Source organism: Stylophora pistillata, chromosome 10 (genome assembly GCF_964205215.1).
Source record: "Stylophora pistillata chromosome 10, jaStyPist1.2, whole genome shotgun sequence".
Classification (NCBI taxonomy): domain Eukaryota; kingdom Metazoa; phylum Cnidaria; class Anthozoa; order Scleractinia; family Pocilloporidae; genus Stylophora; species Stylophora pistillata.
The window spans coordinates 15,679,001-15,702,666 of NC_142528.1; the positions used below are offsets into that span (position 1 = coordinate 15,679,001).

Below are 23,666 nucleotides of genomic sequence, written 5' to 3' on the forward strand. Positions count from 1 at the left end.
CTGCATAAAGCAATCACTAGCAAGGGCAGTTCCGTGGGTATCCGCTGAATACAAGTTGCACTTGATTGGATTCGTTTCACAAAACTATCCGAGAAAGCAGCTATCCGAGAAAAAAAAAATATTGTAATTGTTATACTCACAGTTATTCGTATTGTGAGAAGTCAAAATGTTGATTTTTGAGGGAAAACCAAAATGAAGCAGGAGCTAATTGTATTATCGCTAACTTGATTAGACGATTCTTGTTCGAAAATGTTCTTTCTCTGCTCACTGTGTCCTACATTTATCACCCTGCAATCATAATCCTTCGTCGCGAATCAAATTTCAAACGAAAACGTTATTTGAGAGTACAATTTACGACAACGCGGCTTGCTGCATTTGAAACATTTGGATCCTTCATTCCCTTTGCTGTGTGAACAAGATGTCTTGACATAATCAATTATGGGCTGAGAATTTCCTCGTTCATCTCAGTCGCAAAGGCGAAGTATATATCTGCGCTTCACAACAATCGCGCAGCTCATCCTCGATATATCTCTTAGGTAATACTGCATGTTTGCCCGTGTTCGTCCTAATGGAGACAGGAAAACACCAAGTGGACTCCTCATTCAACCCATATTTTCGTGAAATAGTTTCAGCGCACCTCATGAGCTAAACTAGAATATATTCTTTGAACCTGACCAGAAGACCCCACTAGACACGTTCACATCGATTGATATCCCATGTGGACCTACGCTTTCACGCTGGTTTAAGGCCATTCACAAGTTTAGTCGAAAAGTTCATCGCTTATCCAACACAAAATGCAATATTCTCAGTTTAAGTGTAATATAAACTGATTTAGAGCTGGTCTTACCTGAAATGTTCGAGCTTTGATAAAGGGCTGCTATCAGATTTATCCATGTTTGAACACAATTGATATCGACACTAGTCGGATGGTTGACGCGAAAGTGAAAAAGCTTGTCAAGGATCGCGCGCTGATTGGTTTACAAACAATGAGCAAAATATTAGCAATTCTAAATTAAACTGGTGTAGGTTTACAAGCGGTGAAAGCTCGCAGCGTCTGGATTGGAATAGCTCGCACTTACATCAAAATTCGCTTAATCATTTTGCTGCTATACAACCGCGAGATAATCTGCTTCATGGTATGTTGAGAAACAGCTTTCGGCTGAAGTGAACTAATCAAACCGAAAACGCGAAAAGAGTAAACGCTTTCTTGGTATTTGTGATGGATAATCACGATGTTGTTGACAGAAATACAGCTCAATTCTTCTTAAATGCTCTGGCTGCCATTCAAGCGTTACGGACTAAGAACCATCGAGCAAACCTGGTACGAAGATTTCGAATGCTCAAAAAGCGAAGGATTCGAACACTGATGGCGTTACTTGCATATATGGAACAGAGAAAACTCACGCAAAAATTGCTAACAGCAGAACCAGAAGGTCCACCAAAGAGAGTGTGGGTCCTTCAGAGGGATCAATTTATGTTCGAGGAATTACTAGCAGGGAATCTTCCCGAGGAAACATGGTATCAGAATTTCCATGTCTCAAGAAAGACATTTTTCAAGATCTGTGAGATTGTTCGTTCTGAGTTATCTAGGCAAGATACGAACATGAGACCGTCAGTCTCTTTAGAAAAGAGAGTTGCCGTGGCCTTGAACCGTCTTGCGACAGGGAGTTGTTATACTGCTTGTGGAGTCAACTTTGGCCTTCCTAAATCAACTGCCAATGTGGTAAAGAATGAATTTTGTGATATTTTGAGAAGAAAAGCGGCGAGCTTCATCAAGTTTCCGAAAACCGAGCTTGAAGTACGAAAGATTGTCAGCGAGTTTGAAGATATCTCGATGTTTCCCCATGTAATCGGTGCTTTAGACGGAACTCACGTAAAAATTATCGCACCGAAAGAAAACAAGTACGATTTCTTGGGGAAGAAAGTTTTCTACAGCGTTCTTGTTTTAGGCGTGGCTGATAGTAACTGCAAATTTATCCACGCCAGTGCTGGATGCCCTGGTGCCGTGAGCTTCGCACGGATGCTTCGTGGTAGTGCGTTACAGCGTGACATTGAAAATGGCGTGATCTTGGATGCACCACGTCGATTGATCGATGGTAACGAGGTAAAGCCTCTTCTCGTAAGCAACTCGTGTTTTGACCTTAATTCTTGGCTTATGACCCCCTATACTCAAACTCCACCAATTACTGCTGCTCAGAACAATTTTAATTCAGCCCTTAGCTCAGCAAGGGAAAAAATTGTGCAAGCATTTGGATTGCTCAGGGGTCGCTGGAGGTGTCTGTTAGAAACGATGAAGGAGGACACCTTAAGGGTGCCTACCACTGTTATTGCATGCTGTGTTCTACACAATCTGTGCTTGGAAATGGAAGATGATGCAACCATTGAACCTGTTTTCATTCACAATGATGTGGACTTTGATGTGGAAGACAGCGAGGACTTGCCAATAACAAGTGAAGGCGGAAAACAACTTAGGGAGACAATAAGGCAATACTTAGACACATACGGATATGAGCAGATTGTTCAGGTTTAAAATACCTTTAAAAGATGCAACATATTTCTTTTCATTCATCAAAGTATTTTTATTTTCTTTTGAAGGTGGAGCAAACCATTTTCATAAACAGACTAACATAAGTATAGGTAATCACATGGGGCCGAGTAAAATTAAGGATTAATATCACGCATGTTTTCAGAAGAGTCTGAAATTGCCTGAGTCGCTGCAATTTCGGCAACTTCCGAAAACACAAGTGATATTAATCCTTTATTTTACGAGGAACCATGTGATTACTTGTTTATAATATAAGGGAAAAAATGTTTTCTTACCGATCTCGTGCAAAACGGGACGCCATTGTTACAAAACAAACAGAAATTTCTTTACCTTGGCAGCCATTGTTAAGCGATTTTCAGCCAATCAATTTCAAATAATTTTGCCCGGGGCAATAACAAAAATTAAGAAAAAATGCCTTCTGTCTTGACCAATCACAATTCAGTAAATTTTCCCCTTATATGATAAAGGATATGAAATCAATCATTGGTGAAAGTAGTAAGCAAATATCTTTCACTGAGTAATGGTCTCTTTTGATGAGTTTCCCAAAGAAACAGTTTGTACTGGCAAGATTAACAGGCCTTAAGAGGCCTACAAAATTAAACAAGCACAAGTCCGCTAACAATCTAAAATTACACTAGCTAGATCATCTTTTTTACAGTCGATGACATAGTTGTGAACACAATTCAAACAATGCCCCTCAAAGGAACCCTTGAACTACTCTTCAAATTTTATGTATTATTTTTTTGGCGTTCCTGATACAAATTTAAAGCCATACAAGAATTCAATCAAATTGCTAACCACAAGCAGTGAACTCAAAGAGAAAAATGATACTGTAGAGAAAAACTGGGGCCAGTTAAGGGATGGCAATCTATGCCACAAGGGACCAGTAAGGGGGTTAGAATATTCAACATTAGTACTTGCACCAAACCAGATGAAGATGAGATCTTCTTTGTTAACTGAGGCAGTAAAGCTCATGCAATTAGCTCCTTGCTAAGAAAGTTCAACACAAGGATGAGTGTGATGTAGAGGATTGGCTAAGGGGAGGGATCTGGGGACTCCCGGTGACCTCTTCCTTTAAGAGAATCTCTTGAGTTATCAATGTACAAACTTAATATTTAAATGTTGTGAAAACATACGAATCAGAAGAATATGTGGCATACTCCATTTTCCTGTTCTTCTCACTGAGTCAATGGGAGCCCACTATTACACAAGGTATAGACCACTTTCACAAATGGCTGCTGGATTAATATTGTTTTGTTTAAATTTAAATTAGCCTTTCTGGCCTCGTTCTCCAATACAAAATTCAAAAGAATACATTATCTCAAGCGAGGCCAGAAAGGCTAATTTAAATTTAAACAAAAGAATATTATTCCGGCAGCCATTTTTGAAAGTGGTCAATGGTAGTGGTATAAACCAATTCATATAAGGTGCCCCGATGATGCATAACCATGACCCCACGTTTCAAAACTTCTAGCTGTCCTTGGGAGAATATCAGAACAATTTGACTTCGTAATGTCTCACAGTGAAAAGGAAATTATGATAAAATACCACCTTTAGATAATGGAAAATAATATTTATTTTCGTTTTTTTTTTTTATCTTTAATAGGCAATATAGCTCTCTACAAACCGGCCCTATCTACTTCGTCTTCAAGCAGTCCGTTAGGGATTCAAAGAGTCCTGTGTTCAACCTAAGGCAACAATCGTGTTAAGTGTGCAGCGGGGTGTGACGAATAAGGAGGCTCGGTACTTCTCACTGTGGTGCAAAATACGTTTCAGTTTTGCTATGTTTTCAAACCGGCTTCACCTTACTATACATTCTAGACCATCCTAAAATATTAATTCTTTTGTCGCAAACATTTTGATTACTTCGAACTTGCGAGTATGATAGGTTCCATACGTTTAGAGAGACTGTGACACTTTAGTTATGCTTTATCAGACAAACTTACAGGCGTGCATTCACATCTCATAGTAGTTTTTTAAAAGTTAAACTTCTTTTACGGACATAACGGCACGAAATTGCGGGGCATTAAAACTTAATTTATTCAGGAGGGGAGCATTGGCGCATATTAGAAACCGCAAAACCGTAGGAAAAAATCATCCAAACCGAGAAAAAAAAATCGATCAAAACCGAAAACCGCATGTATTATGGTCAAAACCGATAAATTTGCACATCCAAGTTATAAAAGCCCGAAACAAGAGGTTTCGCAGCTACTAGAGATCAGCGGAGGCGCACAACTGCCGTACAGATCGAAGAGAAAACAGAACCTACTGAATGGGAAGTACCGAAACCCACATTGGATACCCAATCCGAAAACCCGATTGAATTTTTGACGAAAACCGAAAGCCAGATGCTAAAAACTGAAAATCCGCAAACCGCGATGAATACCAAAACCGAAAAAACCGAAATTTTTGTCACAAAAATCGAAAAACCAATCTGAAAAATTGCCAAAACCGTGAAACCGAAAAACGCAATGCCCCCCTCACTCAGCGTATAAATTAGATTCTCTGGTCTCGAAGCATATGATGTTACGATAGCACTTGCAGAGCTAGCGCACTTTCCAAGCCAAGAATGATTTTTGTCAAGGTTACATTCTGTCTGCTCTATTACAGCTTGACTTTTCAAACTGCAAGTCTTGAAAGCAGCATATCAAAAAACACTCCCGATACTGCGACATCAAGTAAGTGCCACAACGTACACTTCAACAACTATTATTCTGGACCAGCAAATAAGGGCATCAAGGCACATCTTCTCAAAATCGAAAATCAACTCGCAAATTTAGAGAAAAGAATCGATGCTTTGACAAGAAATAAAACAACTCCGCCAGGTGAGTCTCTGTCAATGAATACGTCTTACAACTCATCCATGCTGAAATGTAAGATATTAACTATATATAGTTCTTCGACGTTTCTCAGCAACTATGAAAAACTGTGCTGAGCTGTATGAATCTGGTGAAAGAGTCAGTGGAGTTTACACAATCGACCCCGATGGTTTGGGTTCCTTTGATGTGTTCTGCGACCAAAACTCTGCTCGTGGGGGCTGGACAGTGTTCCAGAAGAGACTCGATGGCTCCGTTGATTTCATTAACCGCGACTGGGCGGACTTCAAACGTGGCTTCGGAAACCTGAATAGTGAGTTTTGGCTCGGACTGGACAAGATACACCGCCTGACCAAAACAAAGAGCAGACTACGAGTGGAGCTTGAAGACACGCAAGGAAAGACAGCTTACGCAGAATATGACATGTTCTCTGTTTCCAGCGAAAGAAACAAATATAGACTTGGTCTTGGAAATTATACAGGTGAGCTCTTACAGTCTGTGGATTGGTCCATTTAGGCCAGAATAGTTCTTAGAGGTACTGCCGAATTCTAGCTTAGTGTTCTAGACTGCTTTTGATTACTCACTCAACTGTTACTGTCTGTACGAATTTTTATGTCAGGAACTGCTGGTGATTCTTTGAGTTTTCATCGTAACATGGCATTCTCCACCAAAGATCGCGACAATGATAATAACTCAGCAGGCAACTGCGCCACAAAGTATAATAGCGCCTGGTGGTACGATAGCTGTGTCCGTGCCAATTTAAACGGTTACTATTACCACGGATCGCATACTTCGGCAGCTTGGCGTGGAATCAACTGGAATACATGGAAGAGTCATAGCTACTCCGCTAAGAGAGCTGAAATAAAGATCAGGCCCGTAATCTTTTAAACTAGAAATAAGACAAAGAAATCCTCTGTATCAGCTTTACCAGCTTTATTCATAACTAAGGAATAAAAAGCAAAGTGTAACGTTAAGCTACATGGGCTTGAGAGAATGTAACGGGTCTCTGGCATGAAACAGATTAAAAACAAAATGTTCAGTTACTTTTTCGTATAGTACTATTCCTTCTTCGGTAGCCAGTCAACTGAAAAGATCAAAAGCATAGGGCTCTCGAAAATGAACGAGTCATTCTTGATTCTTACAAAAGCGAAATCCTTCTTCTATATGATAGATCTATTAACCAAGCTTGTGCGGTCAAAATGGTCGTGTGCTTGAGAACCTTTCTTAAGACTTGTGACCCCGCCTCGTAAACGTCCTGCCGCAACGCGCTACTGTTCATCGCCGTAAAATGCATTTTGCCAACCGTGTTTCCGTACCGCGTTGTATAACAAAGCGCTTTTAAAATTAGCTTTTTCCAAACGATAGCTTTCAAGCAAAACTCTAAAGACTAGGAAAAGTTAAAAATATAAATTCATAATTTTTCATTTTTCGCAGTGACTAACACAAGTATATAAATTTTACTAGAAACAGTTTTCAAGGAATTGTGACCCCAGTCCTCTCAGAATCTTAAAACTTTAGACACCGTATTTAATTTAAAAAAAGGGTCTTTTTTATTTTTATTTTTTTAAATGTAGACATGGTATTATTTCACTCAGTACGACGACGCGTGTTTTATAACAATAAACCTTCGTTAGACTCGCCTTGTTATTCTTTTTTTTTTTTTTTTTTGGCGTTTTTGTGGACCTCGACTTCATCTCGCTCAAAACTGAAAAACGCAGAAGAAGAATTTGGCCTGAGCCTGACCGGGCCTGACTGGGCCTGACTCGGCCTGACTCGGCCTGACTCGGCCTGACTCGGCCTGACCGGGCCTGACCGGGCCTGACTGGGCCTGACTGGGCCTGCCTCATGCAATAGTAGTTTCTTGAAATAGAGGGTTACGGTGAGGAAAAGTTGAGAATTGTCAATATCAACAGATTGTAAACTGCAGTTTATATTCTCTTCATAACACGGACTCAAGTTTCTTAAAGTTCACATTTGTCGAAATTCTCCAGCGAAAAAGCGAGTAAGGTCAAAGTTCGTCAGAGGCGTGCAATGTTGATCAGCCATGGTTTTTTCAGTGCGGCAATGAAAAATCAGTCCATGGAAGACTTTGTTTTATTAAAATCGGGCTAGCACATGACTGCATAATACTGGTGTATAAATGATTGTACAACTGTCTATAGCTAGCCGAGGTTTAATTCATTAACACTGTACTTTACCTATATAACGCTAAAGATGGGGAAAATAAAGGATGCCCACTTACTAATATATTTTTCTTAGTACCTATTTACTGAAAATGCCTGCAAAAAACGTAGGAAGTGGAATTTCCGAGACCCTAACGCTGAAGTGAAAAAAAATGCAACGCGAGAGAATGGTAAAGAATCATACATTTTAGTACAGCTTGCCAAAAACCCCAGCCTTTTTTAACCCTACTTATTGTTTTTGCGATACAAGCTAAGTTTAAAACACCTTCACGAATCAATTTTTTACTGACTGATGAAAGACTGTGATTAGTGGCAATTTCCATCCATAATTTTCTCAATTTTTTCTTTTTCATTTTCCATCTTTGTGACATTTTTTTCTTTTCGATTATCGAAATGACACAAACGAGTCATGATATTTGTTTCGACCCCAGTCTGAATTCGTTGTTCGGTTTGTTTGATGCTTTAAAAAAATATTACTTCAGTCACTTTTGTTTAAGTAACCCGAGTGCTGGCATTGTAAACAAATTGACTAGATTTTCACATTGTTTTCTCTTTCTACTTTTGGACGAAACAAAATTATAATTAAGCGGCTGAAAAGTTTGTTGTGAGTAAACATTGAGCAGCGAATTTTCGTATACTAGCGAAATAAACTAAAACCAAAATTCAAGGAATCTGGCGACATTTTGAGATGAAACAATTCTTTGAATGTAAAACATCTTTTTTTTTCCCAACTAAGTTAACCAACTACCTTCTGACTACAGCGGATTTTTGTTGAAACACAAACTAAAAACAAAACTGCTGCTTGACTGCAACATAGACTAAAACACGAAAATTTCCGCGCTTGTCTGCTGATGTGGTGTACTCCGTATAACTTGATGTTTTATAATATAAATCCGTATAACATTCTGCGTTGACGACAGATAATTGAGCTGATCCCTTCAAGTAAACTATCTCGGCTGAGAATGATTTTCGTGAAAGCCATATTTTATCTTCTCTGTTACAACTCGATCTACACCAAAGCAAGCAGCATCCAACAAAACTCCTGTTACTTCGAAGTCGAGCAAGTGCCACAATGTTCACTTTAATAACTATTATTCTGGCCAGCAAATAAGGACATCATGGCACATCTTCTTAAAATAGAGAATCAACTCGCACATTTAAGGAAAAAAATTGATGCTTTGACTGAAAACAAAACAACTCCGCCAGGTGAGTTTCTGTCAATTTAATACGGCATACCACTCATTCATACCGAAATATAGGATACTAACACGTTTGACAATTCTGCAATGTTGCTCAGCAGCTATGAAAAACTGCGTTGAGCTGTATGAATCCGGTGAAAGAGTCAATGGAGTTTACACGATCGACCTCAATGGTTTAGGTTCGTTTGATGTGTTTTGCGACCAAAACTCTGCTGGTGGTGGGGGGGGGGGGGGGGGGGTGACAGTGTTCCAGAAGAGACTCGATGGTTCCGTTGATTTCAAACGAGGGGGATTTCAAACGAGGCGGACTTCAAACGAGGCTTCGGAAACCTGAATGGCGATTTTGGCTCGGACTGGACAAAATACACCTCATGACCAAAACAAAGAGCAGGCCGTGCGAGTGAAGCTTGAAGACATACAAGGAAAGACAGCTTACGCCGAATATGACATGTTCTCTGTCACCCAGCGAAAGAAAAAAATATAGACTTGGCCTTGGAAAGTATACCGGTAAGTCTTTACGATCTGTATATTTCTCTATTTCAGCCAGAATGGCTCTTAAAAACAAACGAATTAAAGCGATTCTTCAATTTTATTACTCCACCTACTTTTGCTAATCAGATGTGATTTTGTCGCAGGAACTGCTGGTGATTCTCTGAGCTATCACCGTAACATGGCATTCTCCAACAAAGATCGCGACAATGATAATAACTCAGCGCACAATTGTGCAGCAGTTCATAATAGCGCCTGGTGGTACAATAGCTGTGTCAATGCCAACTTAAACGGCTACTTCTACCACGGTTCACACAAGTCCGGCTATTTTGAAATCAACTGGAAGACATGGAAGGGTGCTTATTACTCCGCTAAGAGAGCTGAAATGAAGATCAAGCCTGTGGACTTTTAAGCTAGAAACAAACGCAAACAAGGAATGCAGTGCATCAGCTATACTTTATATTTTTTTCCTAGATAGTTGAGAGAAACGGAGTAAAGCGCAATGAAACGTGATAGTTAAATGGGCCTGCCCCAAAGTCACGGACTTGATAGAAAAGAGAGAAAAAAAATACTTATAGTTCATATTCGTGTGAAACTACTCATTTTCCGATCGAAAGCTTGAAACTAACAAAATTTATAAACAACTTCAGCGATATCCAATGAAATGTCGGTAGTGATCATGTTGATGTGAGATTGTGTCGATTTTGGCAGAAATTTCTGTGTTTTGTGCTTGTTCTACAACATGTGTCACAAAAGAGTTCTCGACAGTTTTTCTTTCCTTTTTTTGATACTAACTACATCGTCCTTCTACTATTATTTTAGACACCAAATTTACCCTCGTAACTTATCTGACGTGAACAAGGGAAATGGTCACTCCTTTATTACAGTTCCCTTCCCGAAAAATTTTTAGCTTTTCCTGACAGATCCTCAGTCACGGTGTTACCCGTAAGATAATAAGGACTGAATGAAATAATAAGGTCCTTTCATTGAAAGATAATAACGGATTGATTATTTGATCTCCTTCAATTAATCCTAGGAACCGCCGGTGATTCCTTGAGCCATCATCGTAAGTGTGTATTCTCGACCGATTCAAATATCGCGGTAATGATCATTTCTTGAGCAACTGCGTCGCTGTCTATAAAATGCTTGGCGGTACAATAGCTGTGTTCAAAGCAACTTGAACGGTCGGTATTACCATGGCAAGCATTCAAGCTCCAAGGGTGGTGTCAACTGCCGCTGAAAGAGCTGAAATGAAAATCAGGCGGACGAACTTTTAAGTTACAAGACACGACGAATCAATTATATTAGCTACTCTACATCTGTTGCTTTCAAGGGATAGAAAAAAAAAAAACACTGGATTCAGTTGAACAGTCTTTAGACAACGTTAGGGGTTTAATAAAGTATGTACACATCATAATTTGAATATATCAACAAAGTTGAAATGGTAAATTGGCCACCGTTACGATTATAAAAGCTGACGTTTCGAGCGTTAGCCCTTCGTCGTAGCGAATAGAGGAATTGTGGGTTGTGTGCGCATTTAAAGGCAGAAAAAGGAGCTACGTGATTGGTGGGAACATGGCAACGGGAAAAACACGAAAAATTAGTGGAATGAAAAGCGTTCGTTGATACCTGTGGGATTTAGACTGCCCGGTTTGAAAGATGAGCTTTTGTTCAAGAGTTTTACGGCTTTCCGTGCTACCTAAGTGTAAGGAAAGACCGCAGATTGCCATATGTTGCTTAGAATGATTAGGTAAATTAAAATGTCTAGCGACTGGTTTCGATGTGTCCTTGTCATTCCTCTCCACGTCTCGAAGGTGTTCTCGGAATCGGTCACCTAGTCATCATCATCATCATCATCATAGTTTATTTAATAAAGTAAGTTGAGGGATAGGCAAGACATTACGCCCTCATGTGGACCTGCATCAATTAAACTATCAATTAATAAATACCTAATTAGTGAATAGACCGAAAATGGTATGTAAATAATGACAATTAAAAGAAATAAATATTAATAACAATACAGAGTAAATGTTAAAAGTATTTAAAGTCAACAGATTTGTAGGAAACGCTGCAGGAAGCTTTAGCAAAACTGATAGATTTCAGAATTCTCTTATTTTCCCTGAGTTTTCTCTTGAAGAAAGTTAAGTTTGAACTGTTCTTCATGTCTTCGGGAAGGAGGTTCCAGGATAGTGCAGCTCTGTGCTTAAACGAAGATCTTCCCATTTCTGTTCTTGGTCTATGAACCTTAACTTTTAGGGATTTTGTTAAGTCATAAGGAGTCTCGGATTTCACTATTAAGTCATTTAGAGACTCGATGCTATTTCCATGATAGATATTGTACGTAATAACTAAAAGTCTCCTGATGTAAAATGAAACAATAGAGTTCCAGTGTGGAGCGTTCATGATGTTATCACTGTGGATGCTATGGGGTAGGTTGTAAATAATTCTAGTAGCTCTTAAATGAATTCGATCAATATCATCCGTCAAGGTTGAAGAACAAGACCCCCAGACTACAATGCCATACAAAACGTTAGGGATAATAGTTTTATAATAAATGTTTTCTAAGGTTGGTATCGGTAAAAACTTTATCCGATTCAGTACTGCGAATTTGTTGCTGAATGACTTACAAACGTTCTTTATGTGCTCCTGCCATGATAGCTTGCTGTCAATTGTCACCCCAAGACATTTAGATGATGATTTGTATTCGATAAAGCTATTACCAAAGGCCAAGCGTGGCAGGGGGCCAATAAAGTTCTGGCTAGAAATTATCAGGGCTTCAGATTTCGATTCGTTGGTGATTAATCTGTTTGATTGACACCAGGTGTACAGCTGGTCTAGTACAGACTGGAGTGTTAAGATGATATCGTCGATGTTGTTTCCAATTGCAAAAATAGTGGTATCATCGGCAAACATAAATAATTCACCACTAGTTATTGATTCTGGAAGATCGTTTACAAATATTGAAAATAATTTTGGCCCTAGTATTGAGCCTTGGGGAACTCCATGTGTGATGGTTTTGGGCTCGGACTGATATCCTGATATTTGGACAAATTGTTTACGTGCAGACATGTAATCGGTAAGCCACGAATGCAAATCGCCAGATATCCTAATTGCCTTTAGCTTCTCTAGAAGGATGGTATGGTTCACTGTGTCGAATGCTTTTCGAAAGTCAATAAAAAGCACGCTCACTTTAAGGCCCTTGTCCAGCGCATTTTTCCAGGTCTCTGTTTGGTGAAGTAAGAGGCTTTATCTATGAGATAACAAGCCTTGTGTGTGCAAATGGTTGTTCAGGGTATCACTGACAACATCTTCTAAGATTTTCCCAGGGATACTGAGGAGGGAGATAGGTCTGTAGTTGTTCACTTCTGTTGGTGAGCCTTTCTTAAATATGGGGTTAACGCGTCATAATTTCCAGCTTGAAGGGAAAGATGCGTCACATATACTCTTCCTGAAGATTGGTAAAAGACTGTGGATAACAGGGTCACCAATCATGGAGAGGACCCTGGGGGATACTTGGTCTGGACCAGTAGCTTTCTTGGGGTTAGCAGCTTTAGTCAGTTTGTTTTTTACCAGTTCCCAGCTCATGTCAGTTTTGTTCCTGGTAGGAGTGACTCTAGTAATAAAGGTGTTTATAGATGACAAGTTCAAAGGGTCAAGTTGCTTAGTGAGGTCTTTGCTGACATTCACAAAAAAGTCATTAAAATACTCTGTCTTCTCTAGATCATGGGTTACTATCTCTTCGTTGTGATCACAGATTGGACCAATGTTTTTAACTTTGTGTTTCCTCAAGACTTGGTTGGTCAATTTCTAAAATTCATTAGAATCAGTAGCTTCATTGAATAATTTTTGCCAATAATCAGCATCAGCACTTCTTAGTAGCTTCTTAACCTCATATCGCTTCTGTTTGGCCTGTTTCGCCGAAGTAAATCTTTTTGCAATAAGTGCAAGTTATGCAATACCATTTCAACTTTGTTGATATATTCAAATCATTATGCAATAGATTACATTGGCGGAGGTGCACGTGAAGTGATCGGTGATCTTAATGGATCGTTTGGGTCCCGATATTTTCTCAGTGTTGTGAATGAAAGGACACCTTTTGCATCGTGCACGAGCACATTTAAAAGTGCCTGGTTGGTCATTGGTCTGAAAAGAACTTCTGACCAAAAAATTGCCTATGTTTTTGTCGCGTTTCAATGAAATGAGGGGAGGCTGCGAAAAGATAGTGTTTGTCTCTGGATCGTTTTGAAGTAGTTTAAAGTTTTTAAGAATGATGGATTTAACTGAGTGGTTGTGAGGGTGAAACCTGAGAGTGAATGGAATGCGGTCGGAATCTTCCTTTTGTGACGCTTGTAGTTCTGAATGTCGATCAATAAGTTGGGCGCGGTGGTAACCGACAAAGACCTCACTGTCAGCAATCAAAACACCGTCAACCAACTCACAACTAAACAAGAATTTCCGGCCATAGCAAGAAATCTCATCACAACCACTCCTAGAACGTCTTGTATTTACTTTTTACTTAAAATTCACAAATCTAATAACCGGGGTCGGCCAATTGTCTCGGCTTGCAGTTGCCCTACCGAACTCAGTATCTCCAGCTATCTAGACCAAATTATGGCTCTCATCGTCAAAACTTTACCATCATATATAAAAGACAGCCAACACTCTCCTCAAATTTTTCGCGACTTTAATTTCCTTGGCCAAAACAAACTTCTTTTCACCATGGATATTACGTCTCTTTACACTGTCATTCCTAATAGCGAAGGTCTTCTGGCCCTTAAACATTTTTTTTGATCAACGTACTGTTAAGGAACCTAAATCTGAAACACTACTACGCTTAGCCGAACTAGTGTTCACACTCAATTGTTTTTCATTCGGGAAAACTTTTTCAAACAAACCAATGGTGTAGCCATGGGTACCAAAATGGGAGCTAGCTATGCCAATCTTTTTGTAGGTTTTGTCGAACACCAATTTTTCAGCCAATACAACGGCTCCAAACCTGAACTCTACGGTCGCTACATCGACGACTGTATCGGCGCCACCTCCTCTACCACAGAGGAGCTGACTCAATAGGCCTTTTGCAGCTAGAGATCGCGTGCTTAGATATCACATAGCAACGCCATACTGGAGAGCAAGCACTCCAGTGATCTCAGACAGTATAGAGGTCACAGAGGTCTGCATTCAAACAGCGGATAACAGGTCAAAAGGTATCCCAATTCGAGAAATCCAGTAAGAAGTAATCAACGGCTTCCCCGGAGCGTATCAGCAGCAAAATCACACCAAAATTCGTTTTTCGCTGATACACTTCAAGGAAGCTGTTGATTAAAACTTACAAGATTTCTCGAATTGGGATACCCTTTAACTTGTTATCCGCTGTATTCTTTGTTGAATGCAGACCTCTGTGACCTCTATACTGTCTGAGATCACTGCAGTGCTTGCTCTCCAGTATGGCGTTGCTATGCGGTATCTAAGCACGTGATCTCTAACTGCAAAAGTCCTATTCAGAACCGCAGTCAATTCTTTTCACCCGGCTCTGAAATATACCTGGGAAATTTCTGACAATTCTGTGTCCTTTTTAGACATCAAAGTTTCAATTGAAGGCAACGGTTTATGTAGTAGTGTGTATTACAAACCTACAGACTCGCATAATTACTTGTTGTATTCGTCTTCGCATCCATCTCACGTTAAGAATTCCATTCCTTTTTCTCAGTTTCTAAGACTTCCTCGTTCATGTAGTGATGACTCTGATTTCCACCACAAATCAGAGATAATGTGCCAGTTTTTCGAGAAACGTGGTTTCCCTGATTCTGTCGTTCAAGCGGGTTACTACCGCGCCCAACTTCTTGATCGACATTCAGAACTACAAACGTCACAAAAGGAAGATTCCGACCGCATTCCATTCACTCTCACGTTTCACCCTCACAACCACTCAGTTAAATCCATCATTCTTAAAAACTTTAAATTACTTCAATACGATCCAGAGACAAGCACTATCTTTTCGCAGCCTCCGCTCATTTCATTGAAACGCGACAAAAACATAGGCAATTTTTTGGTCAGAAGTTCTTTTCAGACTAATGACCAACCAGGCACTTTTAAATGCGCTCGTGCACGATGCAAAAGGTGTCCTTTCATTCACAACACTGAGAAAATATCGGGACCCAAACGATCTATTAAGATCACCGATCACTTCACATGCACTTCCGCCAATGTAATCTACTGCATAACTTGCACTTATTGCAAAAAGATTTACATCGTCGAAACAGGCAGAAGACTAGGTGACCGATTCCGAGAATACCTTCGCGACTTGGAGAGGAATGACAGGGACACATCGAAACCAGTCGCTAGACATTTACCTAATCATTCTAAGCAACATATGGCAATCTGCGGTCTTTCCTTACAATTAGGTAGCACGGAAATCCGTAAAACTCTTGAACAAAAGCTCATCGTTCAAACCGGGCAGTCTAAATCCCACAGGCATCAACGAACACTTTTCATTCCACTAATGTATTCGTGTTTTTCCCGTTGCCATGCTCCCACCAATCACGTAGCTCCTTTTTCTGCCTTTAAAAGCACACACAACCCACAATTCCTCTATTCGCTCCGGCGAAGGGCTAACGCTCGAAACGTCAGCTTTTATCATCGTAACGGTGGCCAATTTACCATTTCAACTTTATTGATATATTCAAATTATTTCGTTACCCCTACCGACGCAGCCCCAAACAGTTCTTTAGAAACTGTCAGCCTTTATTCATATGTACACATCAGTTCAGTTCGCTTTTGAGTACATGGTCTTATTTCTATTCTGCGTCCTTATTTTTGAAACTGGTCAATTTTCATTTGCAGACTTCTCGGTAAGAGCTCGGCTCCCTCAGTGAGACTACTTGGGACGAAACCCTTAGGCAAAAGCGTTAAAAGACACCACGAATTTTCAAACATACTCATTCGTAGAAGAACCGGTCTATTATTGGAGAGAAGATGTTACATGAAATACGATATATAGCTCTGACTTCAAAGAAAGTTACCAAACTAACTTCCACTGAAAGTTGATTGGACATATTCACGTAAAATTATTTACTTTATCTGGCACATGATGATGGGGCCCAGAAACCATATCCTTGGCTACCAACACTTCTCCCTGTTCGTTAAGCAGTCTCTCCCCTTAGGACTCCTTTCTCCATCCAGCTAAATCAAACCAAACTCTGCCGTTCTCTTTTACCAAGATTTGTAGGTTTTTTTCTTCTGTCCAATTTTACACTTAATAAAGAAATACTCGCCGGCTGGACCTTTCAGAAATGGACCGACAATATCATTCAACTCCTCTCGCTAGCCTGTTCAATTCTAGCATGCGCAATAGCCTCTTTTTGACAATTACATCTACCTCCAAGTGCATCTCCTACATTTATTAGCTGTAAGAAAAACAAGCACACTTTTTCTATCAGCCTCTATCCACACTGAAAAAAAAAAAATGAAAACATATGAAATTTTTTAAGGCAAGACAATAAAACAAAGCAGAACAAGGGAAAGAGAAACCAAAAGCTCTGCGACTGTTCTGCCACAGTTAAAAAGAGAAAACTCCCCATACCCTGCCTGGAATTCAGGTAGAAACCAAGCCAAATAAAACTAAGAACCCAGTGCTGCTAATACCAGCCATTACAGGAAAAGCTCTTTGATCCCCTTGTACCTTGGGCAACCCTTATTCTTTTGAAAGGGAAAAGAAACCCGGTTTTCAAAACTACAGCCAGAAATATATGTCATAAATCATCAACCTCGTCCCAGGGCCTTTTCCCTTACTTGGAGGAGGGGAAAAAGCCATGGGAACGAGGTTGGTAAATTTCAAAGAAACCTAAAAACGACCTATACAAAAATATACTATCAAATAAGACGAGAAAAATTAATTCAAAGATGCGACGAGAAAATAAAAATTACCAAATGCTGAGGGAATATACGAAGCACTAAACACTCGTAGCAAAAGCGGCCGTTTACATCGAAGCAAAATAAATCACTTTGCCTACAAGGGGCTTAAATATTAAATATAACAACAATGCACGGCGGAGATAAACGAGTGCATTGGGGGCTTAATACATTTACAACATTTAGGACTTTATGACATCTGGGACAATTATTACACCTTTTGCTGTTCATCACGAGAAAATACGCATTCATTTGCGTTAAAAGGCGAACAGTTGTGTGAAAATATAATCATTAGAGACAAAAAACCGTCATTTGCGCGTAAACAAGATTCGATAACGATTTTTGCATTCTAATCAGCATTCAATAACAATTATGGGCATTCTTATTCAGTCATTCGTCAAACAAACGAGAAAAAGATACTTTCATTTGCGCTAACATTCAAGCCATTTCAACCATCTTGAAAGTCAATAGGGACAATACACAGACAGTTAATATAACAATTCAATAGCACCACTGGACGGAATTGGTCTGAATAAGACAATTATTAATGCACTTGTACAAACAAGTCAGTGTTTTTTATATTCAATATGCAAGTAGCGATTTTCAACTGAACAGCGATTTTGCTTGCATTTTCATTCAGTAGAGTTCGTCCGGTTAATTCGCTTCGAAGAAACCGAATATTACTCTAACACAGAGAGAGAATCGTGAGAGGATTGAGGACGAGGAGGAAGATTATCTTGTGGTCGCGGACTCACTCGGAGTGAACCGATCAACGGCAAGAGGCATTGTGGCGCGCTACATCAGAGAGGGCAGGATCCAGGAGAGGTCACGAGGAGGTAGAAAAAAGGCGCGCGTGGATGATAAGATGAGAGAGATTGCCTAGAGGAAATCATCAACGAAAACTATTTACTCACTTGCTCGGATAAACTACCACTTAAACCCGAGATCCATGAACGCACCGTGGCGAGGACATTAGACGGGATGCTCTTCTGAGTGAAACTTGCAAGGCCCCTCCCTGCTGACAAAAACAGACTTGATGTGCTGAACAAGCGAGTCGATTACGCCACTTGAATTAGGAACCATGCCGTAATGATGCGCCAGTGTGTTTGTCCACGAATGCGGCTAGAACATCTGGATGGCCAGAAGCCACGGTAGAGCGCGATAGGGAGAGAGGGCGTACCGTCAAGTGTGCGGGCGGTGCGGACGAAACTTGACCGTGACCATGGCAATCCCACCTATCAATGGACTTGTGTTTTCTTCAGCAGCTGTTGGCGGGATGAATGCTGCGTGTTTCGATAACTTCTTGGCACAGGCGAGGACAAATCTAGATCCCGATGAGGAGGTGATCTTTGTGTATGACGGAGCACCGGCCCACCGAAACCCTGTCGTTCCCGCCCCAAACACGGAGCTTAAAATGCTTCCTCCTTACAGTCGTTTGCTAAACATCGTGGAGCAGGCAATAAGATGTTTGAAAGCGGCGTCAAGCTGACATTTCACATCCGGAAATTCAAAGATGCATGGATAACGGACATGAGGCCAGAGACAGGGGGAATCCCCGTAGGGGAGTTTAGAACACAGCAACTGCTCGAAGCTTTGCACAGAAACATCGACACTGTGACTGTGGCTAAAAGTGCGCAGTGGTACCGCTTTATGCAGACCTATCTACCAAAATGTTTGAATCAAGATATTATTGAAGGGTAAACTGAAATTCAAAACAAAATGTTTCTAGAATAGGTATATTTCAATTGAAATTCGATGTGTGAATATTGAAAATAAAAGACGCTCAATTGTTTGTACAAGCGCATAAGTGATTGTCTTATTCATACTAATGCTGTCTAGGAATGCTATTGAATTCAAGACAGTGTGATAAAAATGTAAATGAATGCCATCTGCACTATACTATTTGTTTATTGTCTCTATTGACTTTCAAGATGGTGTAAATGACTTGAAGGTTACCGCAAACGAGAGTGTATTTTTCTCTTTTCTTTGACGAATGACGCATAAGAACGCCCAAAATTGTTATTGAATGCCAACTAAAATGCAGAAATCGTTATTGAATCTTGTATACGCGCAAATGACGGTTTTTTGTCTTTAATGATTGTATTTTCACACAATTGTTCGCCTTTTCACGCAAATGAATGTGTATTTTCTCGTAATGAACAGCAAATGGTGTACATTTAGGCCTTCTATAGAGGATTTCTGTTGTTGGAATATGTTATTTTCTTGATTCCTTTCATACATCTCTATTTACCTTTTGCACCCATTACCTTACGTCGCCTTTTAAGTGGACATCCACATTGAGATGAGTAATATATAGATTTAATCAAGCCTAAAAGCGGAGCTCCCAAGTTCGTGCATTTGCCAAGACTCCCCTGAGACACCCCTCCCTTCGTTTTGATAGTCTCCCCTACCCTCCCGTGCAATCTGAAGGCAAGTACGTACGTACGTACGTTCGTTCAGTCAGGTAACAACCAAATGAAAAGAGGTTGACCATATTCCATGGGTATGGGGCTCTGCCCAGCTATAAGAGCTCACAATACATCGTAAATACTAGTCAGAGGATTTTTTGGTGCGACAGCTGTTTTACGTTTTAAAGAAGAAAGGTACTCTCTATTATTCATCTTGAAAAGCAGAACAGAAGAAAGAGATTCAGCGACTAAATTTGCATACTTCACGGTCGATTTGACCACGGGCGCTAAAACCTGTCAAGTTGAAGTGTAAACCTTGAGACATCGCGTAGATTCAAACGAAGGTGACTGTTGTCGAGGATCGTTCCTACTGACGAACGACTGAGGCACATCCTCTATTCACTCCTATCTTGATTAGCGACAATTTTCTCTCGATAATTTTCTCTCTTTGTCAGGTTTCTTTATATTCGATCATTGAAACAACACACCTGAGTAATATTTATTTTTTCGACCTCATCTGAATTCGTTGTTTGCTTGATTTTTTACAGTAAAGGTGATTAGTCAGTTTTGGTAAGTAATCCCAGTACAGTACTCGCATTGTAAACAAATTGACTAGATTTTCTGTTCTTAATACTATTTTTGGAAACATTTCCGAACCGAAGCCGTTCTTGTATTTTAATTAGGCGCCTAATAAAAAACGTGAAGTACGCATGCCAGCAAGATTAAACCCAGATTAATTAGAACCAAAATTTACAGAAACTGGCGAAGTCTTGAGATCATGCACTTCTAAAGTGCAAAATATTCTGAAAGTTTTCAAACTAAAAAAAGAAAGACCACTAAGTTAAGCAAATATCAGAGGATGTCTGTTGGACACAAACACAACAAAACTGCTGCTTGACTGTAACTACGTAAATTAAAACAGGAAAAATTTCGCGCTTGTTCGCTGACGTGGCGTACACAGTAAAACTTCGATGTTTTAATCCTTGAGCGCAATATTCTGCGTCAAACAACAGATAAGCTGACTCTTTGAGGAAACTTTCTCGGCTAAAATGATTCTCGTGAAAGCCATATTTTGTCTACTCTGTTGCAGCTCGATCTTTCAAACTCTGAGCGGGGTCAACAGCACATCCAAACAAGTCACATCCGACAAAACTCCTGATGCTTTGACATCGAGCAAATGCCACAATGTTTACTTCAACAACTATTATTCTGGACCAGCAAATAAGGACATCAAGGCACATCTTCTCAAAATCGAGAATCAACTCGCAAAATTAGAGAAAAAAATCGATGCTTTGACGGAGAACAAAACAACTCCGCCAAGTGAGTTTCTGTAAATTTATAGCATATTACTCATTTTGCCGAATTATAGGATACTAACTACATTTCTTCGATGCCTCTCAATAGCTATGAAAAATTGTGCTGAGCTGTATAAATCCGGCCAAAGAGTCAGTGGAGTTTACACAATCGACCCCGATGGTTTGGGTTCGTTTGATGTGTTTTGCGACCAAAAATCTGCCAGTGGGGGATGGACAGTGTTCCAGAAGAGACTCGATGGCTCCGTTGATTTCAATAACCGCGGCTGGGGGGACTACAAACGTGGCTTCGGAAACCTGAATGGTGAGTTTTGGCTCGGACTGGACAAGATACACCGCCTGACAAAAACAAAGAGCAGACTGCGAGTGGAGCTTGAAGACACACAAGGAAAGACAGCTTACGCGGAATATGACATGTTCTCTGTTTCCAGCGAAAGAAACAAATACAGACTTGGCCTTGGAAAGTATAGCGGTAAGTCTTTACAATCTGTATATTTGTCAGCCAGAATAGTTCTAACGAACAAACGAATTATAGCGATTCTTCCTTTTTATTACCACACAATCTTTTGCTAATCAGATGTGTTTTCGTCGCAGGAACTGCTGGTGATTCTCTGAGCTATCATCGTAACATGGCATTCTCCACCAAAGATCGCGACAATGATAATTCCTCGAGCAACTGCGCGGCAGGTTATAATAGCGCCTGGTGGTACAATAAATGTGTACTTGCCAACTTAAACGGCTACTATTACCACGGTCCGCATACTTCGGCCGCTTGGCGTGGTATCAACTGGTATCACTGGAGGGGTCATAGCTACTCCGCTAAGAGAGCTGAAATGAAAATCAGGCCCGTGCAGTTTTAGGCAAGAAACACAAATAAGGAATACACTACATCAGCTATAGTTTATCAGCTCTTCCACACAGTTGAGTGACACGGAATAAAAATCAATGTAATGTGATAATTGAATGGGCCTGACACAAAGTTATGGGTTTGATTAAAAAATAAAAAGAGAGAAAAATACTTTCAGTTCATATTCGTGTATCACTAATCATTTTACGATCGAAATCTTGACACTGACAAAATTCATAAGCAACTTCAGCGATATCCGATGAAATGTCGATAGTGATCATGTTGATGTGGGATTATATCGATTTTTCCAGATATTTCTGTGCTCTGTGAGCATGTGTCTTAGAAGCCGGTTCTCGGCAATTTTTTTTTCTTTTTTTAATTTATTTCGTCCTTCCGCTTCGCTATTACTTCAGACACGAAATTAACCCCCCGTAACTTATCTGACGTAAACAAGGGAAATGGTGACTCCTTTATCATCGTTCTCCTTCCCAAAAATATTTAGTTTTACTTTATAGATCCCGTCAGTAATAGAGTTACCAGTGAGAATGCCTTGGATCCCTGATTCAAGCTCAAGGGGAAAAATTATCTTTAGTCACCCGAGTAGGACGATACTGTTCTCTTTCACGGCCCTGTTAAACACAAGGGCTAAAGGACCCAATACATTTTCCTAAATGATTTATTAGAAGTTTCAAAAGAGTCAATAGAGTGGAAAAAAAGTAAAATTTCAACGCAAATACGATACATGCAAAACCACTGACTTAGGATTGTTACTTTAGCTTTGGCGCTTAGCCCTAGTAATTTGGACTGAGTCACGCAAAAATTGCTACTTGTAATCAAGACATATCTTGAGGACACCAAAAATGACATCTTTAATTTAAGAGCGTAATGCTTTTCCCCCATCCTTAATCAAACTGCACTCGTGTAGACTTTACGGTAATTGTGAAGAAGAGCTCCCCAAAAAACCTGTCGGCCGACAGTCGGCCGACAGACGACCAACTGTCGGCCGACTGTCGGCCGACTGTCGGCCGACAGTTGGTCGTCTGTCGGCCGACAGGTTTTGCCTGAAATATAGGCTACCTGTCGGCCGCCAGTCGGCCGACAGTCGGCCGACTGTTGGTAATGTGTCGGTAACCTGTCGGTACCTTGTCGGTAGCTTGTCCGTGAAACGATCACACAATGTTAGGGATTCTAAGTTTGCCGTTACAAAAGCATATGGGTTTAAATTAGGCGCCCACTCAAACACGATAGAAGGTGTATGGAGTCAAATCAAGAGAAAGCTGAAGGCAATGAACGGGACAGTGAAGAGCAAACTTCCATGCTACCTCGACGAGTTCAACTGGCGGAAATGCTACCCTGGTGATCCGTTTGACAACTTGCTCGAAGCCATCGCAGAGTTCTGCCCACCAAACTAAGTTTACTTAGTTTTACAAACAAACGGCTCCTTTAGGAGCCACCAAATAAAAAAAAGTCTTGAACCGACAGAGACAGAACCAACATGTGTATTGTTCAACATTAGATTAGCGGCGCGCTCCTAAATCAATTATCGCATCACGCATCCAAGTCTAATTATCGAATTGTTACGTATAGTATTTTATTACTTAACATAACGAGTAAAAAGATTCACAGTTGTATCATTTATTAAACTTGAAATTGGAAATAGCAATTCATCCCAAACCTGCAAGATAGATTACGATGCTAGCAACAAATACATACATACATACTTAACATACCATAAGAGGCCGCGTTGCATTGTTGGGCGATTGGAACGAAAGTGTTTGTATTGATACGTAGCTTATGGTTTTCAGAGTTTTTGGCCGAGTTTTCGATTAAATTATCTTCCTATGCGATTCTTAGATTGTCTGGTGTGTTGTAAATTACGCAAGTGATATATCCTATACGCATCTGATAACATTTTGGAAGAAACGTTTCTTTACATACTACCAACTTTGCCGTCGATC

General features: G+C 40.1%; 3 protein-coding genes and 3 pseudogenes across 5 annotated transcripts in view; 5 read left to right on the forward strand and 1 right to left on the reverse strand.

The window, feature by feature from the left end:
• LOC111333290 (uncharacterized) overlaps positions 1-945 on the reverse strand; it is a 10,056-nt gene extending 9,111 nt beyond the window's left edge. Inside the window, exon 1 of the mRNA XM_022938827.2 lies at positions 848-945. Within this exon, the coding sequence (XP_022794562.2) occupies positions 848-894 (47 nt within the window). The 5' untranslated portion in view covers positions 895-945. The remainder of the gene's footprint in view (positions 1-847) is intronic.
• The window catches only part of LOC148721943 (uncharacterized), a 547,091-nt pseudogene that overhangs the window by 324,526 nt on the left and 198,899 nt on the right, over positions 1-23,666 (forward strand). The gene's annotated exons all lie outside the window — the stretch shown is intronic.
• On the forward strand, positions 5,108-6,404 carry LOC111333315 (ryncolin-1). The gene is made up of 3 exons (XM_088736242.1): positions 5,108-5,370; positions 5,459-5,842; positions 5,981-6,404. The coding sequence occupies exons 1-3, from the start codon at positions 5,115-5,117 to the stop codon at positions 6,247-6,249; spliced, it is 909 nt and encodes a 302-aa protein (XP_088592368.1). The 5' UTR covers positions 5,108-5,114; the 3' UTR covers positions 6,250-6,404.
• LOC111333285 (ficolin-1-like) lies at positions 6,529-9,999 on the forward strand (annotated as a pseudogene). The gene is made up of 2 exons (XR_015992523.1): positions 6,529-9,250; positions 9,379-9,999. The product of XR_015992523.1 is annotated as a ficolin-1-like (transcript).
• LOC148721955 (uncharacterized) lies at positions 17,041-18,841 on the forward strand (annotated as a pseudogene).
• On the forward strand, positions 20,532-21,884 carry LOC111347694 (angiopoietin-related protein 7). Its single transcript, XM_022954917.2, has 3 exons — positions 20,532-20,868; positions 20,953-21,333; positions 21,456-21,884. The coding sequence occupies exons 1-3, from the start codon at positions 20,598-20,600 to the stop codon at positions 21,719-21,721; spliced, it is 918 nt and encodes a 305-aa protein (XP_022810652.1). The 5' UTR covers positions 20,532-20,597; the 3' UTR covers positions 21,722-21,884.